The sequence below is a fragment of the Notamacropus eugenii genome, chromosome 1, assembly GCF_028372415.1.
Source record: "Notamacropus eugenii isolate mMacEug1 chromosome 1, mMacEug1.pri_v2, whole genome shotgun sequence".
NCBI classification, from domain to species: domain Eukaryota; kingdom Metazoa; phylum Chordata; class Mammalia; order Diprotodontia; family Macropodidae; genus Notamacropus; species Notamacropus eugenii.
In genome coordinates this window covers 740,563,407-740,582,122 of record NC_092872.1, presented here as the reverse complement: position 1 = coordinate 740,582,122, position 18,716 = coordinate 740,563,407, and the positions used below count along the sequence as shown (strand labels likewise).

The window sequence follows — 18,716 nt, the reverse complement described above, 5'->3', positions numbered from 1 at the left end:
GGGGTGGACAGAGAGGGCAGTCCCAATTAAGGCAGCACTCAGTTGTCCCATCCCCTTTTCTAGGGAAAATAGGAGATTTTTCTAGAAGATAGCTTGTTGGCCACATAAGTTCTCAGAGACCATCTGCTAAGTCATGGAGGGGCTATTGTCTGAGGTAGAGGTGAGAATGTCTTCATCAAACAAATTACAGATCTTTGATGAGTCGGAGTACTAAAATGTAAGGACTTGGTTTGAAATGATTGGGACCCAGAGCAAAGCCAGCCAACCTGCAGCCTTACATCCATGTGAAGGATGAAGAAAATGATGGTCTGCATAAGTTGCATTGATAGAAAGATTAAAGATAGTATAATATCCTTTGAAAAAGTTTAAATGGTATCATAATATTGAACCCCATAAAAACACAATGATGAAGCCAGTGGGCCCTTTGACTTCTGCTCCAAAGACCCTGGGTCCTGATTGTTGAACTTTCTTACCCAAAGGCAGGCATCCATATCATTGCCCAAACCACCCTCCTCTGCTCTCCTTTATGAGGTGACTTCTCCCATTAACATTAGAAGTACCAGTATTTAAGAAAACATTGAAGGGCCAAGTTGTGTTAATTGATAGAGTGCATTTTTTTTTAATTTTTAAGGCAAAAAAATAAAATTTTATTTCAAAATAATTTTTTTTGCATCAATTCATTCACCTGGTCCTTTTAGTCTTAAAATGTGCACTCTTTAAGGGCAAGGACTGTTTTGCCTGTTTGTTTTTGCATTCTAGCACTTAGCATAGTTCCTGGCATATGGTAGGTGCTTGATAAATGCTTAATCAGTCATCACTCATTCATATTGTTGACAAAGTATATGGAGGTTCGTTATGAGTGCTGTTGGTGAATTCGGGCTCCTGCCCTTAGTCAGATTAGCTGCTCTTGTCCTAGAGGGTAAGGTTATATCAATGGATACCCATGGTTGGACATTTCACAAAGCATCATTTGGCAGCAAAGTCAGGGTCATGCTAGCTCCAGATGCATGAAAACTTTGAGTTGGAAGGGACCTTGAAGGACATGGAATTGATTATTCAGGCAGTACAGGGTTGGTACCTACAATGTCCCCAGCAAGTAGTAACCCAGATTTTGCCTGAACATCTCTAGTAATCGAGAAACTCACTTCTCCAAGAGGCAGCTCCTTCTGCATCTAGCAGCATTGTTAGGTTTTCTTTACTGAGCCAAAACTTCTTCTTCTGTGCAATTTCCAGTCATTGATTATTCCTTGTTCTCTCTTCCGAAGACAATGAGAACAAGTTGGATTCCTCTCCCACAAAATAAGCCCTTCAAATATTTAAAGGCAGTTAGGTAGTACAATGGATGGAACTTTGGACTTGGAGTTGGGAAGACCTGAATTGAAATCCAGCTCCAGACACTTACTAGCTGAATGACCTGGACGTTATTCCATCTCTAAGCACCACAGGCATCTCTCTAAGACTCTCTTATAAAGCAGATGCTGATCTCCTTGATGTAAGGAGATAGAGATTGAAGGCTGGGGAAGAAGCTTTCTGTACCAATGAAATCACAGATCTGTACTAATAATCATTGTTATAATAACCATATGTTATTATAGCCTATGTTTTCAGCCATGCTGACAAATGCTTTCAATGAGGATGATCAAGGTCAACTACCGTACTGATGGTAAGTTCTTCAATTTGAAAAGTCTACAAACCAAGACCAAAGTGGAGGGAGTGTTGGTGCATGATTTTCTGTTTGCAGATGATTGTGCACTCAATGAAGCCTCTGAAGCTGAGATGCAACAAAGTGTGGATCAATTCTCTGCTGCTTGTTCTAATTCTGGCCTAATAATTAACACCAACAAAACACAGGTGCTCCATCAGCCACCACCACACCATTCATACATGGAACCATCGGTTACAACAAATGGAGAAGTTTTGAATGCTGTGGATAAATTCACTTACCTTGGTAGTGTACTTTTCAGGTATGTAAACATTGATAATAATTGTACTTCTTGCCAGAGCTAGCTCAGTGTTTGGGAGGCTCCAAAGAAAAATTTGGGAGAGAAGAAGTATTAGACTGACTACCAAAATGAAAGCCTACAGAGCCATTGTGCTGACCTCATTGTTAAATGCTTGTGAAACATGGACAGTCTACCAGTGCCATGCCAGGAAACTGAATTGCTTCCATTTGAACTGTCTTAGGAAGATTCTAAGGATCACCTGGTAGGATGATACCAGACACTGAAGTCCTTGCTTGAGCTGAACTGCCAAGTATTCAAACTATGCTTCAGAGAGCACAACTCTGATGGGCTGGCCAAAAAGACTATTTTATGGAGAACTGGCATGGGGCAAGTGATCACATGGTGGCCAGAAGAAGTGATACAAGACTCTCTCAAGGTCTCTCTCAAGAACTTTGGATTTGACTGTGCAACATGGGAGATGCTGGCACAGGACTGCTCAGTATGGCCTGCCCTCATAAGAAAAGGTGCTCTTTGAGCAAAGCAGAATTGAGACAGCACAAAGTAAATAGATGCGCAAATTTGGGATATCCACCCCAAATATTCACATGGACTATCTGTGCCCAACCTGTGGTCGAGCATTCCGAGCTTGTATTCGTCTGATCAGTCACAGTCAGACACGCTGAAATTTCACTTTACAATGGTGATGTCATTTTGGTCCTCTTTGAAGATGAAGGACAACCACCACCACCACCACCACCACAATAACCACAATGATAATTAACATTGATTTTGAGCTAAATGGCTTTATGTTATCTCATTTGATGTCCTTTGAACCTCACAACAGTCCTGAGATGCGCATTCTTTAATATATCCCATTTTATAGGCAAGGAAACTGAGCTGGAGCGTTTAAAGGACTTGCCACAGTTAGTAAGTGTGAACATTTCTCTGGAATGTTTTAGAGAGAATTATTTTTCAGGTATGATTTGGGTTGGGTGGATGCTGAGGTCTCTTCCAACTCTAAAATTTGCAGATTCTGTGGTTCTAATCCCTCTTTCATGTGACAGGCTTTCAAATACTTAACAATGGCCTCCCTTTAATTCTCCATATATAATCCTATCATCCTAAAAGGGCAGATTTCATCCCTCCAACCCTCAGGGGAATCACAGAATTTTGAGCAGCTATCTAGTGTAACCTATACTTGACAGAATTTCCACTGCAGCATTCTGGGCTTGAGCCTGTGCTTGAAGACCTCCGTGGAGAGCAGAGCCCACCACCTTGATACTTCAGGATTAAGTGTCCTCCAACAAGCTTCCAATTGTCCTTGGGTTTTGCAAGCAGCTGTCTCTAGTCACAGACTTGGGGAAGGATAGGAAAAAGGCTATCCAGAAGAAGCAGGGGCCCAGGGTGGGGAAGGAGGGATGTTCCCGTTCTCTTTGACCAGACTGTTTGTCTGTGTGCCTGGGCTAGACTCTGTTTAGACAGTGAAATGTAAACGGATTTCTCTCTGGTCCTCCCAACTGGTAAACATGGGAACATAAGTCCATCTCTGAATGAAGCAGACATTTTTTAGGCACTGAATCAGACCCAAGGTCTTGGTCTGTTTCAGCGAGAAGTTAAAATAGCCACCTTTAAAGTTGCTCCTCCTGTGGCTACCACAAAATGAATATTCTTGGGGTATTCGCTGCTGGGGATGTCTTCCACAGAAACCCAGCTGACCTGGGAAATGGCACCCGATGCCAAGAGGCAATCAGAATTAGAATTCTCAAGCAGGGTGTTTAATCCTAAAAACATAGAAGGAAAAGGCACCACTTGCCCCCCAAAAAGTATGCCATTTCCTTGCCTCCCTCTGTTCATGGACGCACTCAGAGGTCTATATGGCTATGGAGAAGAGACAAAGAGTTTTTCATTGGACAGTGAGCCTGATAAGAACTTCAGGGATCATCTAGTCATACCCTTTTATTTTACAGATAGGGAAAATTGAGATCCAAAGAGGCTTAGATTCCAAGGCTTGAACAAGACTATTTTAACTATTCACATTCTTGGTACATGACTAGCCTACTTCATGTTTCCATCATGCATAATCTTTTTCATGAATTTTGCACCCCTTGGGATGAAGAAGGGATGACTGGTTTAGATCTGGGAAAGACCTGAAGGACCCCCTCATTTTATAGATAAGAAAGCAGGTCCCTCAAGGTCACCCAGCTAGTAAGGGTCAGAGTCAAGTTTTCAAACCTAGATATTACTATTCCAGATCTTAGTCCAATGCCTTCATTTTACAGGTAAGAAAACTGAGGCATGGCAAGGTTAAATTACTTTCCTGAGGGAACACAAATAATAATGAGAGGAACTGGGATTTGAACCTGCCTTTCTCTTAGCATCATGAGGGGGCCAGTGGGACATCCTTCTCCCTTCTATGTGACTAGCCCATCTTCTGGGACTTTTCCATCTGACTCTCAGCTGAAAACCTTAAATGACATCTTTTATTCTGGTTCTTCTTCAAAGTTCCTCATTGGTTGTATTTCACAATCAGCTCACACTTACCATGCTCTTAACATTGCCCTCTGGTGATGCCCATCTTTAATTCTTCAGACACTATTGTGTCTTGTATCATTGCCATATAGCCAAGTCTGACTCTGATGAGACATGGTGCCATGTTGAGTACCCTGGGTTCTCCAAGGCTATTCCAGGGGGCAGAAGTCCTGGCAAGTTCTGTCCCTCTGGAAAAGCAGCACACCAAATCTGCCTGCTATGGACCTATCTTGTTGAGAATGGGAAGATTCATTGCCAGTAGGCTGGTCATGTGGTAATGGATTCTTTGGCCTTAGCAACCTATGAAACAAAGGAAAATACAAAATGGTACTTCTGGCTGCTTCTTCAGGTCAGAAATCCAAAAACAGGGCAGGGGGTGCTAAAAATTGTGCTTTAAGACTTTATATTCTTATCCTTGGACAGCTAGGTGTCTCAGTGAATAGAGCACTGGACCTGGAGTCAGAAAGGCTCTTTGTGAGTTCAAATCTAGCCTCAGATACTTACAGGGTTGTACAACCCTGGGCAAGTCACTGATCTTCCCTACCCCAGGTCTCTTGAGTGTCACTGGGAACTGATTTTCTCCTTCTCTCCCCTAGGCACTACCACAGCATGGAAGTTTTTACCCACTATGACCTGCTGAACCTCAATGGGACCAAGGTGGCCGAAGGTCACAAAGCCAGCTTCTGCCTGGAAGACACAGAGTGTGAAGGAGGTGGGCTCCCTTATGGCCTTGGGTGAGGGGAAGAGAGCTGGGCAGTGGGGAAAGCAGAAGGGCAAGTGAGTCCTCAGAAGGAGCAGACCTGGTTATCAGGTCACATCTTTACCATGATGACCCCTATACCAGGCCTAGGAAAAATACCTTCCCTTCCCCACCCTTGCTTTTGTCTGTACTGGATGGAGGTTCAGGCTCTTAAGAGTTGAAAAGGAGTTCAGTGGTCATTTAATCTAAGCCATTTGTGGCTGAGAATCACTTCTATGACATCCCCAAAGAGTATTCATCGAACTTCCATTTGAAGACCTTGAGTGATGGGGAACTCACTGCCTACTGTCATGACCCATTACACTCTCAGGTAGGTCTAAGCTAAATCTACCTTTTTGCATCTTCTTCCCATGGCTCCCAGTTCTGCCTTACAAGGCCAAGCAGGAAAATATAACCCCTTTTCCATGAGAGACTCCTTCCAAGAGGAATGCCCTGAGGCCCTCCCTTCTTCAGGCTACAGATTTCTAGTCTTCTAAGGTCAAAGAGCCAGTGGTATTTGCCTTGGGAGAGAGCTCTCTTCCAGTATCTGGAGGGATACATGTGGAAGAAGGATTAGACCATCCATGCAGGAGGCCAATTTGGTCTGGCTGTTGGGGAAAACTTTCAATGAGAACTATCCCTAAGTGGGATGGGCTGTGTCAGGAGGTAGGGGCTCACCACTTATTCCCTGGGCATTGTTAAGCCAAGGATGGAGGGCCACTCCTCAGAAATGCTGTCAAGGGAATCCCTGATGAGACACAGATTGGTCACCAACATCCCTCTCAACCCCAGTGTTTGCAGAGAGCCTACTTTAAGACCCTGGAGAAACAAACTCCCTTGGTCCCTGCTTTCAAGGATCTTTGAGTCAAGTTAGAGAAACAAGATGCTCTCACGCAACAAAGACAAACAGTGATAAATGAGTTAAACAGACAGGAGAGCTGTCACGGTACGTATGGGCCTCCATGATGTGACCCAAGGGCAGGGTACATGCTGGGAGTGCAGAGGAGCTGAGCTCACCGTGACCACAATCATTGGGAAAGACCCTGTGAAGGACGTGGGGGTTGGACTGGGCCTAGAAACATGGGAAGGATCTGGCTGTGCTGAGAAAACAGAGCAGGCCCTTTCAAGCTGCTGGTTTACACATCATTGTTTATACCGTATAATTGACACTGAGTATTTGTTGTTGAAAAGATGAGGTTCCAGCTAGCTATGCGTGTATGTGTGTGTGTGTATGTGCGTGTGTGTGTGTGTGTGTGTGTGTGTGTATGTGAGAGAGAGAGAGAGAGAGAGTGAATGAGTGAGAGAGAGACAGAGAAACAGAGAGACTGAATGAGATAAGCAGAGACAGGGAGGGAAGGACAGACAGACATAGAGAAAGGAGGAAAGAGAGAGAGAGAGAGAGAGAGAGAGAGAGAGAGAGAGAGAGAGAGAGAGAGAGAGGAAGGAGAGACAGAGAGGCAGAGTGTTTGAACAGCACTTCCAAAGTGTCCCAGGTGTGGCGAGCAGCATTTATGTGCTGACTGCACATCAGTGGAAGGAGTTACTAAGGAAGAGGGCACAGCCCCTTACGTCTCTTCTCCTTTCTCTAGAAATCCAGAAGAGTTATGAGTGCGCCAACTTCGGTGAGCAGGGCATCACTCTGGGCTGCTGGGACATCTACCGTCACGACATCGACTGCCAATGGGTCGACATTACTGATGTGCCCCCTGGGGACTACTTGTTCCAGGTACTGCTTGAGGAGATCCCCTCCTACTCCTTCCAATCCAGAAAAACAGCTGGATCAGGGAGGGAGAGAGGAGGAACTTGTCATTTCACTTTCAAAACAGCCTGCTCTGATGTCCTGTCTGTCCCCTTGAAGAGGAGCTGGGCACCATCCCCTCCTAACCCTGCCCGGACTAATCCTCCAGACAGCCCCTGCCTGCTCCCTCTCCCCATCCTCCAGCAGCAGCATAGAACTCTAGAGTTTCTTCTGGTCCTTCCCCCATATGTGTGTGTGTTTGTGTGTATATGTGTATGTGTGTGCATTCACACACATATCCACATGCACACACATATGTATACATATATGAGTATATTATATGTGTGTGTGTGTGTGTGTGTGTATGACCATATCCAAGTAAATGTACTGCTCCAACTCTTAGTGCCTCATCCTGAAAACAGAGTGAATGGTCACCTCACGTAAATGTTTGGAAGCTCGGGGGGAATCAGGAGCAGCATGAGCTGGCCCTGTGATTTCCTTGGTACAGGTTGGTTCCCCTCTGCTAAAGCAGGTCGGGACCCTCTCTGCAGCTCCTAGTCTGAGAGAACTGAGACCTCAGTTGAATGACTTGTCCAGGGCCACACAGCCAATACATGTCAGAGGGGAGGCCTGAACTCAGGTCTTGCTGGCTCCAAAGCCAGCTCTATCCATTCTGCACTGGTGTCAGACTGCAATAGAAACCCGCAGGATGACCTTGAAAATCATAAATGGATGTGACCTCTGTGCTATTACACTTTTATCTATTTTCTTAAACATTTCCATATTCCATTTTCATCTGTTTTGGACTGTACTCTGGGCCATTTTCAGGGGCCACTGGTTTGACACTACCATGCCCTCCCTCATGTGATCTTATGATACAAAGGTGAAAACAATAATCCCTACCCTCAAGGAGATTTTATAATCCAGTGGAAAGGCCACAGAAAAATTTAAACCAAGTGCTGCTGTTCTGTCACATTCAACTCTTCGTGACCCCATTTGGAATTTTCTTGGCAAAGACACAGGAGTGGTTGGCCATTTGCTTCTCCTGCTCATTTTACAGAAGAGGAAACTGAGGCAAATAGGGTTAAGTGACTTGCCCAGGGTCACACAGCTAGTAAGTATCTGAAGCCAAATTTGAACTCAGGAATGTGAGTGTTCCTGATTTCTGGTCTGGCGCCCCCTATCGGCCTCAGTGAAGTCAAACAGATTGGAGGAGGCAGTGGTCACTACTCCTTGGAGAATCAGCCAGGCTTTGTAGTAAAGCTAGCAGATGAGGAGAACCTGGAGGGGCCCTAAGGTCTTCCTAATGCTGCATTAGACAAAGATGTGACTGACTCCTTCAGAAAGGCGTGGGCTTGGGAGAGAAGGTGGGACAAGGCAAAGGCAGCTGGTCCTGCCTATGATGGATGGCAGGAGTCAACCCAGTACTCCCCACTGGACAAGCAGCCTACACTCCTACAGCTTTGTAGACGTGTCTCTCCGAGCCTTTCTCCTTTCCATGCCCCCTCCCCTTGCCCATCATGGTGGCATGGTGGGTAAACAGGAATGTGCAATCCAGCTTTGAGACTGTTCCAAGGAATGTGGCCAACCCAGAGCCCAGTCCTTTCCCCTACCCTGACGATAGATCTCAATACCTTTCGAGAAGTGACCACAGGGGGAGGGCAGGAATGAGCCAGCTTGGCAATTCTGCTCAGGGCCAGCCCGAACCGCAGCCTTAGAGAGCGAAGGGCCTGTCAAACATCTGAAGAGTCATTTTTATATTTAACAAGTCAGCATCAAGGTATGCATGTCCATCCACCCACCCATCCATGTATAATGGACAATGTGTCATTATAGTCATAAATCTCACTAGATTTTTATTTAGTTGTATTTATTTTATTTTTCCAATGAACAAAAATCCATTTTCTTTCCCTCCCACTTACCCCTCCCCATTGAAGAAAAGAAGGAACCACAAAATTTTTGTAACAAATGGGCATAACTGGGCAAACTGAATGCCTGGATTTACGTCCAGAAATGGAGCATGTCTCATTCTCCTCCTGAGTCCACGTCCTTTCTCCTGGAGGCAGGTGCAGGCTTCATCCTGTTACTGGGACTGGGCATGAGCACTGAGGAGTTCCTAAGTCTTTCAAAGGCCTTTGTTGCTGTTGTGTGTGTGTGTGTGTGTGTGTGTGTGTGTGTGTGTGTGTGTGTGCATTCTTGTGGAGAGAGAAGGCACCAAACTGGGCTGGTACAGCAGTTTCCTCACCTGGGACTGCTCTATAACAATGACATCTCAGTCTTGTCCCCTGTTCTATGTAATGCATTTGAAGCCAGAACTTCAGAGTTCAAATTCAGTTGTTTGTTTTTTTGTTTTATCTCTTAGTTACTAGTTACGAAAATCTGGGCAAGTCACTTGACTTCTCCAAGCCTCAGTTTCCTCATCTATAAAATGGAAACAATGATAGCTCCTACTTTTCAAAGTTGCTTGAAGATCAAATAAGAAAATATTTACAAAGAACTAGACATACCTCAGAGTTCTATGGAAGTGTGAATTACCTGTCCTTACTGAAGAAGAAACAGTCACAGAGATTTAGGAGTGGTCACACAGTCCTATGAAGCAGAACAGGATTGGAAGCCAGGCTGCTAACTTCCTGTCTCATAGTCTTTCTTCCATATCACTTGGGAAGGTGGGAGCCAAGCAGGACAGGGAGAATGGGGCATATTGTACCCGTTCTTACAAACTTCTCCCAGACATTTCCCCTTTGGTGTGTGTGTGTTTAAACAGAGCCGATGAGGTGCCAGGTTATGAATGAATATTCCAAAGTGACTTCAGTGGGCAGGTTTGTGTTGAATATTTCCAGTGTAAACTGATGTGGTGTTCCAGAGGGACAAGTTGAGGGGGGGGACGGGACGGAATGAGGAGACGGTGGAAAAACCGGGGAAGGAAAGTGGGGCATTCATAAGACAGGATACTCATCTCCTCAACCAAAGGGAACAGCCTGAGCTCAAAGAGATTGGGGGGCCTGATGCCCACTTGATGAGAACATCAGACCACACCATGAAGGCTGGCAGGCAGAGCCCAGCAGAAGGTCCGTAGCCCCAGACAGTGGGACTGCAATGCTGGAGGGTTCCAGTGCTGACCGCAGGTGGGCTCAGACTCTGGTCAATCCACTTTTCTGCTGAGCATAGCAGTCTGGCCTCAGAGTTGGAAGGGTCCCAGTAAGCCTTGGGATAAAAGAGGCTGCAGGTGGTCAGGCTGGGATGGGCCCACTTCAGCCTCTGCCCCAATAGCTGGGAGCTGAACTGCCCCTTAGCCTGGTACAATGGGCTGAGGGAGCCTTAATTTGACTGTTAGCAGGGCTCGGTCTTTAATGATTATGCGCACTATGTCATGCTAATAATTAATAAATAAATAATGAAGGTCAGGGAATTTCCTCCCCTGGGAATTCCTTGTGATAATGAAATCACAGATTTAGTCATTAATATTATCATCATGGTTAACATTATTATTAGTATTATTTTAGTCTGGAGAATTATTTCATCATTGGGAGCTCCTTGAAGGCAGGAGCCCTGTGTTTTCTTCTCTTTATATCCCTGGTGATTAGCACAGTACCTGGCACACATTAGGTACCTAATAAAGGCTGCTGACTGTAGCAGCCTCCTGATAACTAACTCCGTCTGCTCCACAAAGATCAACAATTCACTGATCTGCAGCTTTTTAATCCAGAAGAGATGCCAGGGGCACAGAGGTCAACTGACTAGCCCAGGGCCACATAGTCAGTATGTGTAAGAGGTGGCGCCTTAAAGACTCCAAAGCCAACATTCTGTAGCCATTACACCACACTGTCTCTCATGGTTGTCATCATTCTTTTAGAAATTACAGTCATTTCCCTGACCTTGAGTGAGGGAAAAATCTTTCTCCATGTCTCTCTGTGTCTGTCTCTATGTGTGTGTCTCTCTCGTTTTCTAGGGAACACCTGCCACATTCTATGCCTGGTCCTCGGGGCCCTCTGATTCCCTTCTGTTCTAATAGAAAGATGGAGAAGTCCTCATCTCAGCAGTTTCTTTACAGAGGAGACTTTTGGAGAATTAAGAGAAAAAACAAGAAAAAGAGAGAGTGAGGAAGGAAGGAAGGAAGGAAGGAAGGGAGAAAAGGAAAGGTAGAGAAGAAAGAGAAGCAAGAAAGAGAAAAAAGGGGAAAAAAGAGAAAGAAAGGAAATAAGGAAGAGAGAAAGAGAAAGAAAAGGAAAGGAAGAAAGAAGAAAGTGAGAAAGAAAAAAGAAAGAAGAAAGAGAAAGAAAGGGACAAAAGACAAAGAAGGAAAGAGAGATAGAGGGAGAGAAAGAAAAAGAAAGGGAGAAAGAAAAAGAAAGAAGGAAGGAAATAATGAAAGAAAAAAGAAAAGAGAAAAAAGAAAGGGAGAAAGGAAAAGGAAGGAAAGAAAGAGAAAAAGAAAAGAAAGAAGGAGAATGAAAGAAGGAAAAAGAAAGGGGAAAGAGAAGAGAGAAAAGAAAGAAAGGGAAAGAAAGAAAAAGGGAGAAAGAAGGAAGGGAACGAGGAAGGAAGGAAGAATGAGTGAGATAGAAAAAGAAAATGGAAAGGAAAGAGAGCAAGAAAGGAGAAAGAGACAGAGAGGGGAGAGGAAGAGAGAGAGAGAGAGAGAGAGAGAGAGAGAGAGAGAGAGAGAGAGAGAGAGAACAATGCTTAGAAATAGCAGAGTTTTCTGAGAGTAGAGCTGGGTTGGTGGACCCTTCCCACCTCTGTGGCTAAATGACTAAAACCATAGACTTGGAGTTGGGAAATCCTGGGTTCAAATTCCACCTTACATATGAGAAGGTGCTGTGTTTTATGAGCAAAATGTAATTACAATAGCTCAAAAGAAACACAAACTGCACAAATTTAGAGCCATCTCCACCCCAAATGTTCACACGGACTATTTGTGCGTGACCTATAGTGGAGCCCTCTGAGCTCATATTAGTCTGATCCGCCACAGCTAGACTCACTGTACCTTAAGCCCAACAAAGTGATGTCATTTTGGTTCTCTTTGAGCACAAAGGACAACTCACCATTCCAAAGTAGGTGGTGGCCCTGTGGCCCTGATAGTCAGTGGGCATTTATTAAGCACCTACTGTGTCTATTTCAGGCACTACACTAAGCTGATACAAAGAAAAGCAAAAGCACAGTCCTAGCAAGGAGCTCACAGTCTAATGAGGCAGATAAATGTTTGTACATACAAGATACATCCAGTGGAAATCAATGGTGATCTCAGAGGAGAGGGAGACAAAGAAAAGCTGAGCTGTACCTTCTCTGGATCCTCTCCACCTCATGTCAGTCCTGTTTCCAAACCTGTAGCCCCACTCTGCTACGTTTCTGACATCTGCAGGGTCCCCTTAACTTTCAGCTCATTTTCTAGAGCAGAGATGGCTGGCAGGCCACCAATGACTGGTCTTGGTTTCCCCTACTTTGTCAGCTGACCATCCCACCCATTTCATTGACAGAATCTCAGAGACCAGTCAGGCCCTAACCCAAGCATGTGCATAGTATACCCAAATTCATTCATTCAATAAATATTTAAATATCTAAATATCTAGTTTGTGCTGTGAGAGACACTGAAGGAGATGCCAAAAGGGGGTAAGTTCTTTCTAATGGTCTATTCAGGCATCATGCCCACTCAAGACAATAATTTATAAGAGCCATAGAATTATGTTTTTTTAATTTTAATTTGATTTTTTCCATTAACATAAATTATTTTATTTTTTAAAAAAGATTTTTATTTCATTAATGTTGCCCAATTTCACGTAAAAATTTTTTAACATTAATTTTTTAATATTTTGAGTTCCAAATCCTCTCCCACCCATAGAAAAGGCAAGCAATATATTGATTATACACGTGAAATCATGCAAGTTATATTTCCATATTAGTATCATAGATTTATTTTCAACCTTTCCCACTCCCCAACTCTAACTGAACAAAAAGAAGGAAAAACAAAACCTTTCTCACAAATTCCCTTCTTGGTGATGTCCCAAGTTCATACCTCAGTCTCCCCCCTGAGTCCATCCCCTCTCTGTCAGGAGGTGGACATCATGCTTTATGATCAGTCCTCTGAAATCAGGATTGGCCGTTGCATCGATCAGAGTTCTCAAGTCTTTGTACAATGTTAATTATAGAAATTATTTTCCTGGTTCTTCTCATTTCAAGCTTCATCAGGTTTCTCTGAAACAACCCTTTCATCATTTCTTTCTGTACAATAGTTTTTGATCATCTTCATACTCCTGACTTGTTCAGTCATTTCCCAGATGTTAACGAGTGTCTTCTCCACAAAAAATAGCTACTCTAAATATTTTTGAACACATGCATTTCTCTTTGATTTCTTTGGGCCTGGACACTGGTACAAAGGCTACATGCAACTGAATGACTCTTGGGACACAATTCCGATGTCCCAATCCAGAATGGATCATAGAATTTAAAGTCAGATGGTACTTTAGAGGTTACCTCCCCCAAACCCCATTCTAAAAATGAAGAAACTGATACTCATAGCATTTTCCCACAGTTATATTGCTAGTAACAGGAGAACCAGCATTCGTTCTATATCATTCAGGTATGGTATAGGAAGAAAGTGCCAGGGGACCTGGGTTAAAATCACACCATTTACCTAGGTGACCTTCGGCAAGTCACTTACCTGGGTCTCAGTTTCCTTATCTGTAAACTGAGGAAATCAGACTAGAAGGTCTCTGAGGATCCTTCCAGCTGTTATTCTATGATTCTATGCATAACATTGTACATGCAGCTTAACTCCCCAGGCCTGTTTCCTTTTCTATAATAAAAATTTTTTAAAATGATATTTTATTTTTTCCCCAGTTACATATTAAAATAATTCTTAACATTTGTTTTTTTTTTAAATTTTTAAATTTTGAGTCGCAAATTCTATCCCTCCCTCCCTTCTTCCCCTTGACAGTCCCTGAGACAGCAAGCCATCTGATATACATGTGCATTCATGCAAAACATTTCCATGTTAGTTTTCTTGTACAAGAAGACTCAAAAAAAATGAAAGGAAGACTATAAGAAAGAAAGTGAAAAGTAGTATGCTTCAGTCATAATAAATAGCTAACATGTACGTAGCACTTTGAGTTTTGCATATGTGCAGATGTTATCTGATCTGGTTTTCACAGCAACCCTGGGAGGTAGGTGCTATTATCCTTATTTTACTGATGAAGAAACTGAGGCAGACCATAAGTGAGTTGCCTAAGGTCACAGGCTAGTAAGTGCCTGAGGCTGGGATTTGAACTCAGGACTTCCTAGCTCCAGGTCCAGCACTCTATCTCCACAGCCTCATCAGTAAAATGAGGGGGGTTGAACTAGACTTCTGAGGTCCTTCCCAGATCTGGATCTGTGAGCCAGGGTGATCTAACATGAGAACTGCCTTTTGTGTATTTGGAAAGGGCTTTGTTCTCTTAGTACTGGAGGGCTTGTGGTCGTTGTGTTTGTCCTTTGTTCTTGAAGAAAACCATGATATCAAGATGATGACATGACTTACAGTTGACTTTGATTTGAGGGAGGGAGGGCTGTGCAAGGTCACCAACCTCACTTTCTTCTCCCGAGCCATCTGGGTCCAGTGACCTGATATTCATCAGGATGAGGAAAGATGGCCCAGGATGCCATGTGAGACCCTGGCCCTTTCAGGCTAAGGTCTTATCACATTCTCACTTTGAGTGAGATACACCCATTCCTGCTAGAGGGCAGGATTAGAGGCAAAGATGTGAAGGAGCAGAAGGTGGGGCAGGGAAGCAGCTAAGGGAAAGGGTAAGGAAGAACTGAGATGAACAGAGGAGGGTAATTCTGGAGACCAGCAAGTGGAGAAACAATTGACATGGGAGGGGCAGGGGGCAACAGCTAAGGCAGGGTTGGTGGTAATGTAATCCCAGTGAGAGACCTCAGAGGACAGCCTCTCAGAGGTATGCTGGGGAGGCATTCACGTTCCTTCTTAGGATCTGTACCATGACCCAGAAGTGGCCTCAAAGGGCTCATTTTACACATGAAGTAACTGAGGCTCTAGAGAGATGTGCCCAAGGGTGCACAATGAGTCTCAGGGCCAGGATTCAAAGAAAGGACCTCTGATCCCAGAGCCAGAGCTCAACTAGCCAAGTACCATCCCCTGTCCTAATAGAGTTTCAATTCCCAGGAGCCTAAGGCTGTGTCCAGCCTTTAAAAGTAGGCCCAGGAATCTTTGGGGAAAATCCAGTATGTTCAAACCCATACATCCCAAAACATGATTGGTGGCATAGTAAGGAGATGGCCAGACCTGGAATCAGGAAGACCAGAGTCTGGGAGTCTGATCCAACACTCTTATTTTATAGAGAACAGAAATCCCCCAGAGAAGGGAAAGGACTTACTCAGGGTCACATAGTCTGTTAAGTGTCAGAACCAGAGCTGCAGCCCCAGTCTTCTGACTCTCACATCCAGCACACTCCTTGACTTGATCTCCCCCTCACCTCTCCAGATCATCATTAACCCCAACTATGAAGTGGCTGAGTCTGACTACACCAACAACATCATGAAGTGCCGGACCCGCTATGATGGACATCGCATCTGGATGTACAATTGCCACATAGGTGAGTAGAGAGGGCAGGCTGGGAGGTGAGGCACCCTCTGGAGCTCCCTCCCTATCTCCTCCTGGACCTGCAGGGCTTACTTCCCTTTCCCTCTGGGAAGCCTGGTCTATTTCCTCAGGGAGCCAATGTCGTCTTGTCCATTCTGGTAGCGGGCTCAGGCCACAGGCCAACCTGCTTTTCTAGGACGGGGAAGGAAACTGTGGACACTGGGCCTGAGCTGAGGCTGCATTTTCACACCCAGCCTTGCCTAGCAGAAGCAGGGCACGCAGAGCTGACCCCAGAGCTATTTTAAGGACTGGGCAGAGGCCACCCAACTCAGTGCTCTTGTGACCACAAAATTGTAGGAGGTCGGTTTAACAACCACTTTGTTGCATGTTGTCTGGCCCACTTGGCTGACCTGTGTGTCAGGCTCACTTTCTGATGTGAACAGAGAAGTGGGGAGCTATTGCTCAACCAGACTTCCTTTCTAAGGTTGATCCAATTCGTTTGAAGAAACATTTATTAAACCCTACTTACTGTGTGCTAAATGTACCTTTCTCCCTGCTTCCTTCCCTATGCTTTTCCTCTTTCAGGCACTCATGTAGTCTTTCCCTTAAGTACTCCTAAAAGATTGTTTTGGGGGGAGGAGGGAAGGGATGAACTTCCTCCTTACCAAATGGACCATTTCTTTGTCTTCCCTTACCCTTCTCTCCCTCTTCCATCAACAGGTGGATCGTACAGTGAAGAAACGGAGAACAAATTTAATCACTTCAGGGGACTTACAAATAACCTGCTCCCTACTCAGTGAAGAGTCAGTCTTGGACCCCCTGGACCCCCTGCCCTAGGGCCTCACTGCACTGGTCTCCCTGGGACCTTCCCTAACCACTGCACAGCACAGCTCAGAGGGATGCCCCATACTCCCTCCCCTGACTCCCTGACAAAAGCCTTGGGCATCTGCGGTGGGGCCCAAGACCTGTCTTGGCCTGGTCTTGTAGGCTCAAGACCCAGAAGGGACCTTACAGATCTAGCCCAGTCCCCTCATTTTACAAGTGAGGCAACAAAGGCCCAAAGAGGGGGAGACGCTCACCCAAGGTCACACAGCCTATATTCTAACCCAGTTCTTTCCACTAAACCGTTTCCTTCTGCCCCAAACATACCTGATATTGGAATCATTTTCTTCTCCTCTACCTCCCCTGGTACATGAGAGTTAGCAGGGCAATTGCCACAGAGGAGGTCAGGGGAGGGCAAGGTGGTACCCACCACAATGCAAGGGAAAATGGTTACCCTCTCCCTAGTGAGCTGATCCTGTCCTAGGGCCCCAGGGATACAGCTGCCCACTCAGGATAGAAACCCAGCCGGCCAAAGCAGGGAGGGGTGCTGTCTAAGGAGCCCAAAGTCTCAGGTTCCTGGAGACTTTGTGACTCCAAATGCTCCCTGCCCCTCTCTTCACACCTTTTGTCAGATGGAAATTAGCAACCTCTTGGTATCGGCCTCCAGCTCCCCAGGACCATGGTTTGAAGCCTCATTTCAAGACCTGGACTGGTTCATCCCCTATCCTTAGTCCCCTCTCCTTCTCCAGCCAACTACTCTGATGGGAAGCAATCAAGAGAGCAGGAAGTCTGCTTCCCATAAGCCCCTTCCAAAGCATTTTCTTAATCTCCAAGTTTCTACGCTGCTACATCCCCAGATATCCCATGCTAGAGATTTAACCAAAGCAATGCATGCCTGTGTCTTCAGCTCCAAAATCAAGTCTGTGTGGGCCTCCATTTGCAAATCACCATCCAGGACTGGGAAATTCCTTCCCCATTGCAATCCATGCAGCCCAGAGCTATGTATACATTTCAGGAAACCCCTGGCGCTGTGGTCACTGAAAAAGCTTGCCTGTCTACCTTCAAGTCAGAGGCAGCCTGCAGGGCTAAGGCAGTGGTCAGGCTCCCCCAGAGTCCTTTAGAGTCTGGTTGATTTCACCCAGGCTAGTCCTTCAGGGTCTGGTTGACTTCATCCAAGATAGTCCTCCAGAGTCTGATTGATTTTACCCAGGCTAGTCCTGCAAAGTCTAGTTAATTTCACCTAGACTAGTCCTCCAGGGTCTGGTAGATTTCACCCAGGCTTGTCCTCTAGAGTCTGGTTGATTTTACCCAGTCTAGGCCTCCAGAGTCTGATTGATTTCATCTAGGCTAGGCCTCCAGAGTCTGGTTGATTTCACCCAGCATGGATCCAGTGATCTCTCACTCCACTCAGCCTTCCATCTTTCCCACCACTCGCAGGTGCTACCTGTATATATTTCTGATTAGGGGACTGGGAGAGCATGTGCTTTTTTTTCTGTTTTATTTTAAGGATACCAGTTTTACATTGTATTTGCATGTTATGTCCAAAACCAAATGTAATGATATTTAATATGGGCATCTGGGCCCTCGGAAGCACAGCCATACAGAAGAAGCTGAAGTCAAACCTACCTGTGTAAGCGCCTTTGCCACCACCACCATTACTACCACCACCATCATCATCATCCCGCTGGGCTGACCTGAATGACTGGTGCTATAAACAAATTCCTGAGTGGGAGGACACTCACTGGGTGCTGCGGGTCATCACAGACGTTTACATATACTTGAATCACAGGTGTTTGTTCCCAGAATAAAAGTTTACCATTATATGCAATGTGTGTGGCTCTATTGCATAATGCATATGACCAAGCGCACCAAGTTTTCTTGTCTTTTCACACAATCACAGAATTGGCAGAGACCTTGGGGGCCATCAGGTCCCATGAGAATCCTCCTACATATACCATGCTCCAAAAGTAGTCATTCAGCTTTAGCTTGAAGATCTCCAGGAAGGATGAGCTCACCTCTGCCCCCCTTCCAAGCAAGCCCAGTACACTTTGAAAGAAACAGAAAACGCTATTCACTCTAGGGTACCCATGATATCAGGAACATTGAACCCTGGTGTTCTTTTCCTGATAATAAGTTTCCCTCTAGCTCTAAATCCTGTGATCTTATGGCTTTTCACTCCAGCGTAGCATTCAGCCCATAGTAGGTCCTTCATACATGTTTGCTACATAAATGAATCTCAGAGCTGGAAGGGACCCAGAATCCTTCTAGTCCAACCCATGCCTGACAAATAATCTCCCCTAGAAGATCCTGAATCTGCTACATACTACCTATGTTACCTTGGTCAAGTCACGGGACTGCTCTGGGCCTCAG

At 45.1% G+C, this 18,716-nt stretch overlaps 1 protein-coding gene across 1 annotated transcript in view; it reads left to right on the top strand.

Moving 5' to 3' along the window:
• The window catches only part of LOXL2 (lysyl oxidase like 2), a 149,896-nt gene extending 131,722 nt beyond the window's left edge, over positions 1-18,174 (top strand). The window contains exons 11-14 of the mRNA XM_072633917.1: positions 5,069-5,184; positions 6,801-6,937; positions 15,426-15,537; positions 16,245-18,174. Of these exons, the coding sequence (XP_072490018.1) occupies positions 5,069-5,184; positions 6,801-6,937; positions 15,426-15,537; positions 16,245-16,324 (445 nt within the window). The 3' untranslated portion in view covers positions 16,325-18,174. The remainder of the gene's footprint in view (positions 1-5,068; positions 5,185-6,800; positions 6,938-15,425; positions 15,538-16,244) is intronic.
• The last annotated feature ends 542 nt before the right edge of the window (positions 18,175-18,716 follow it).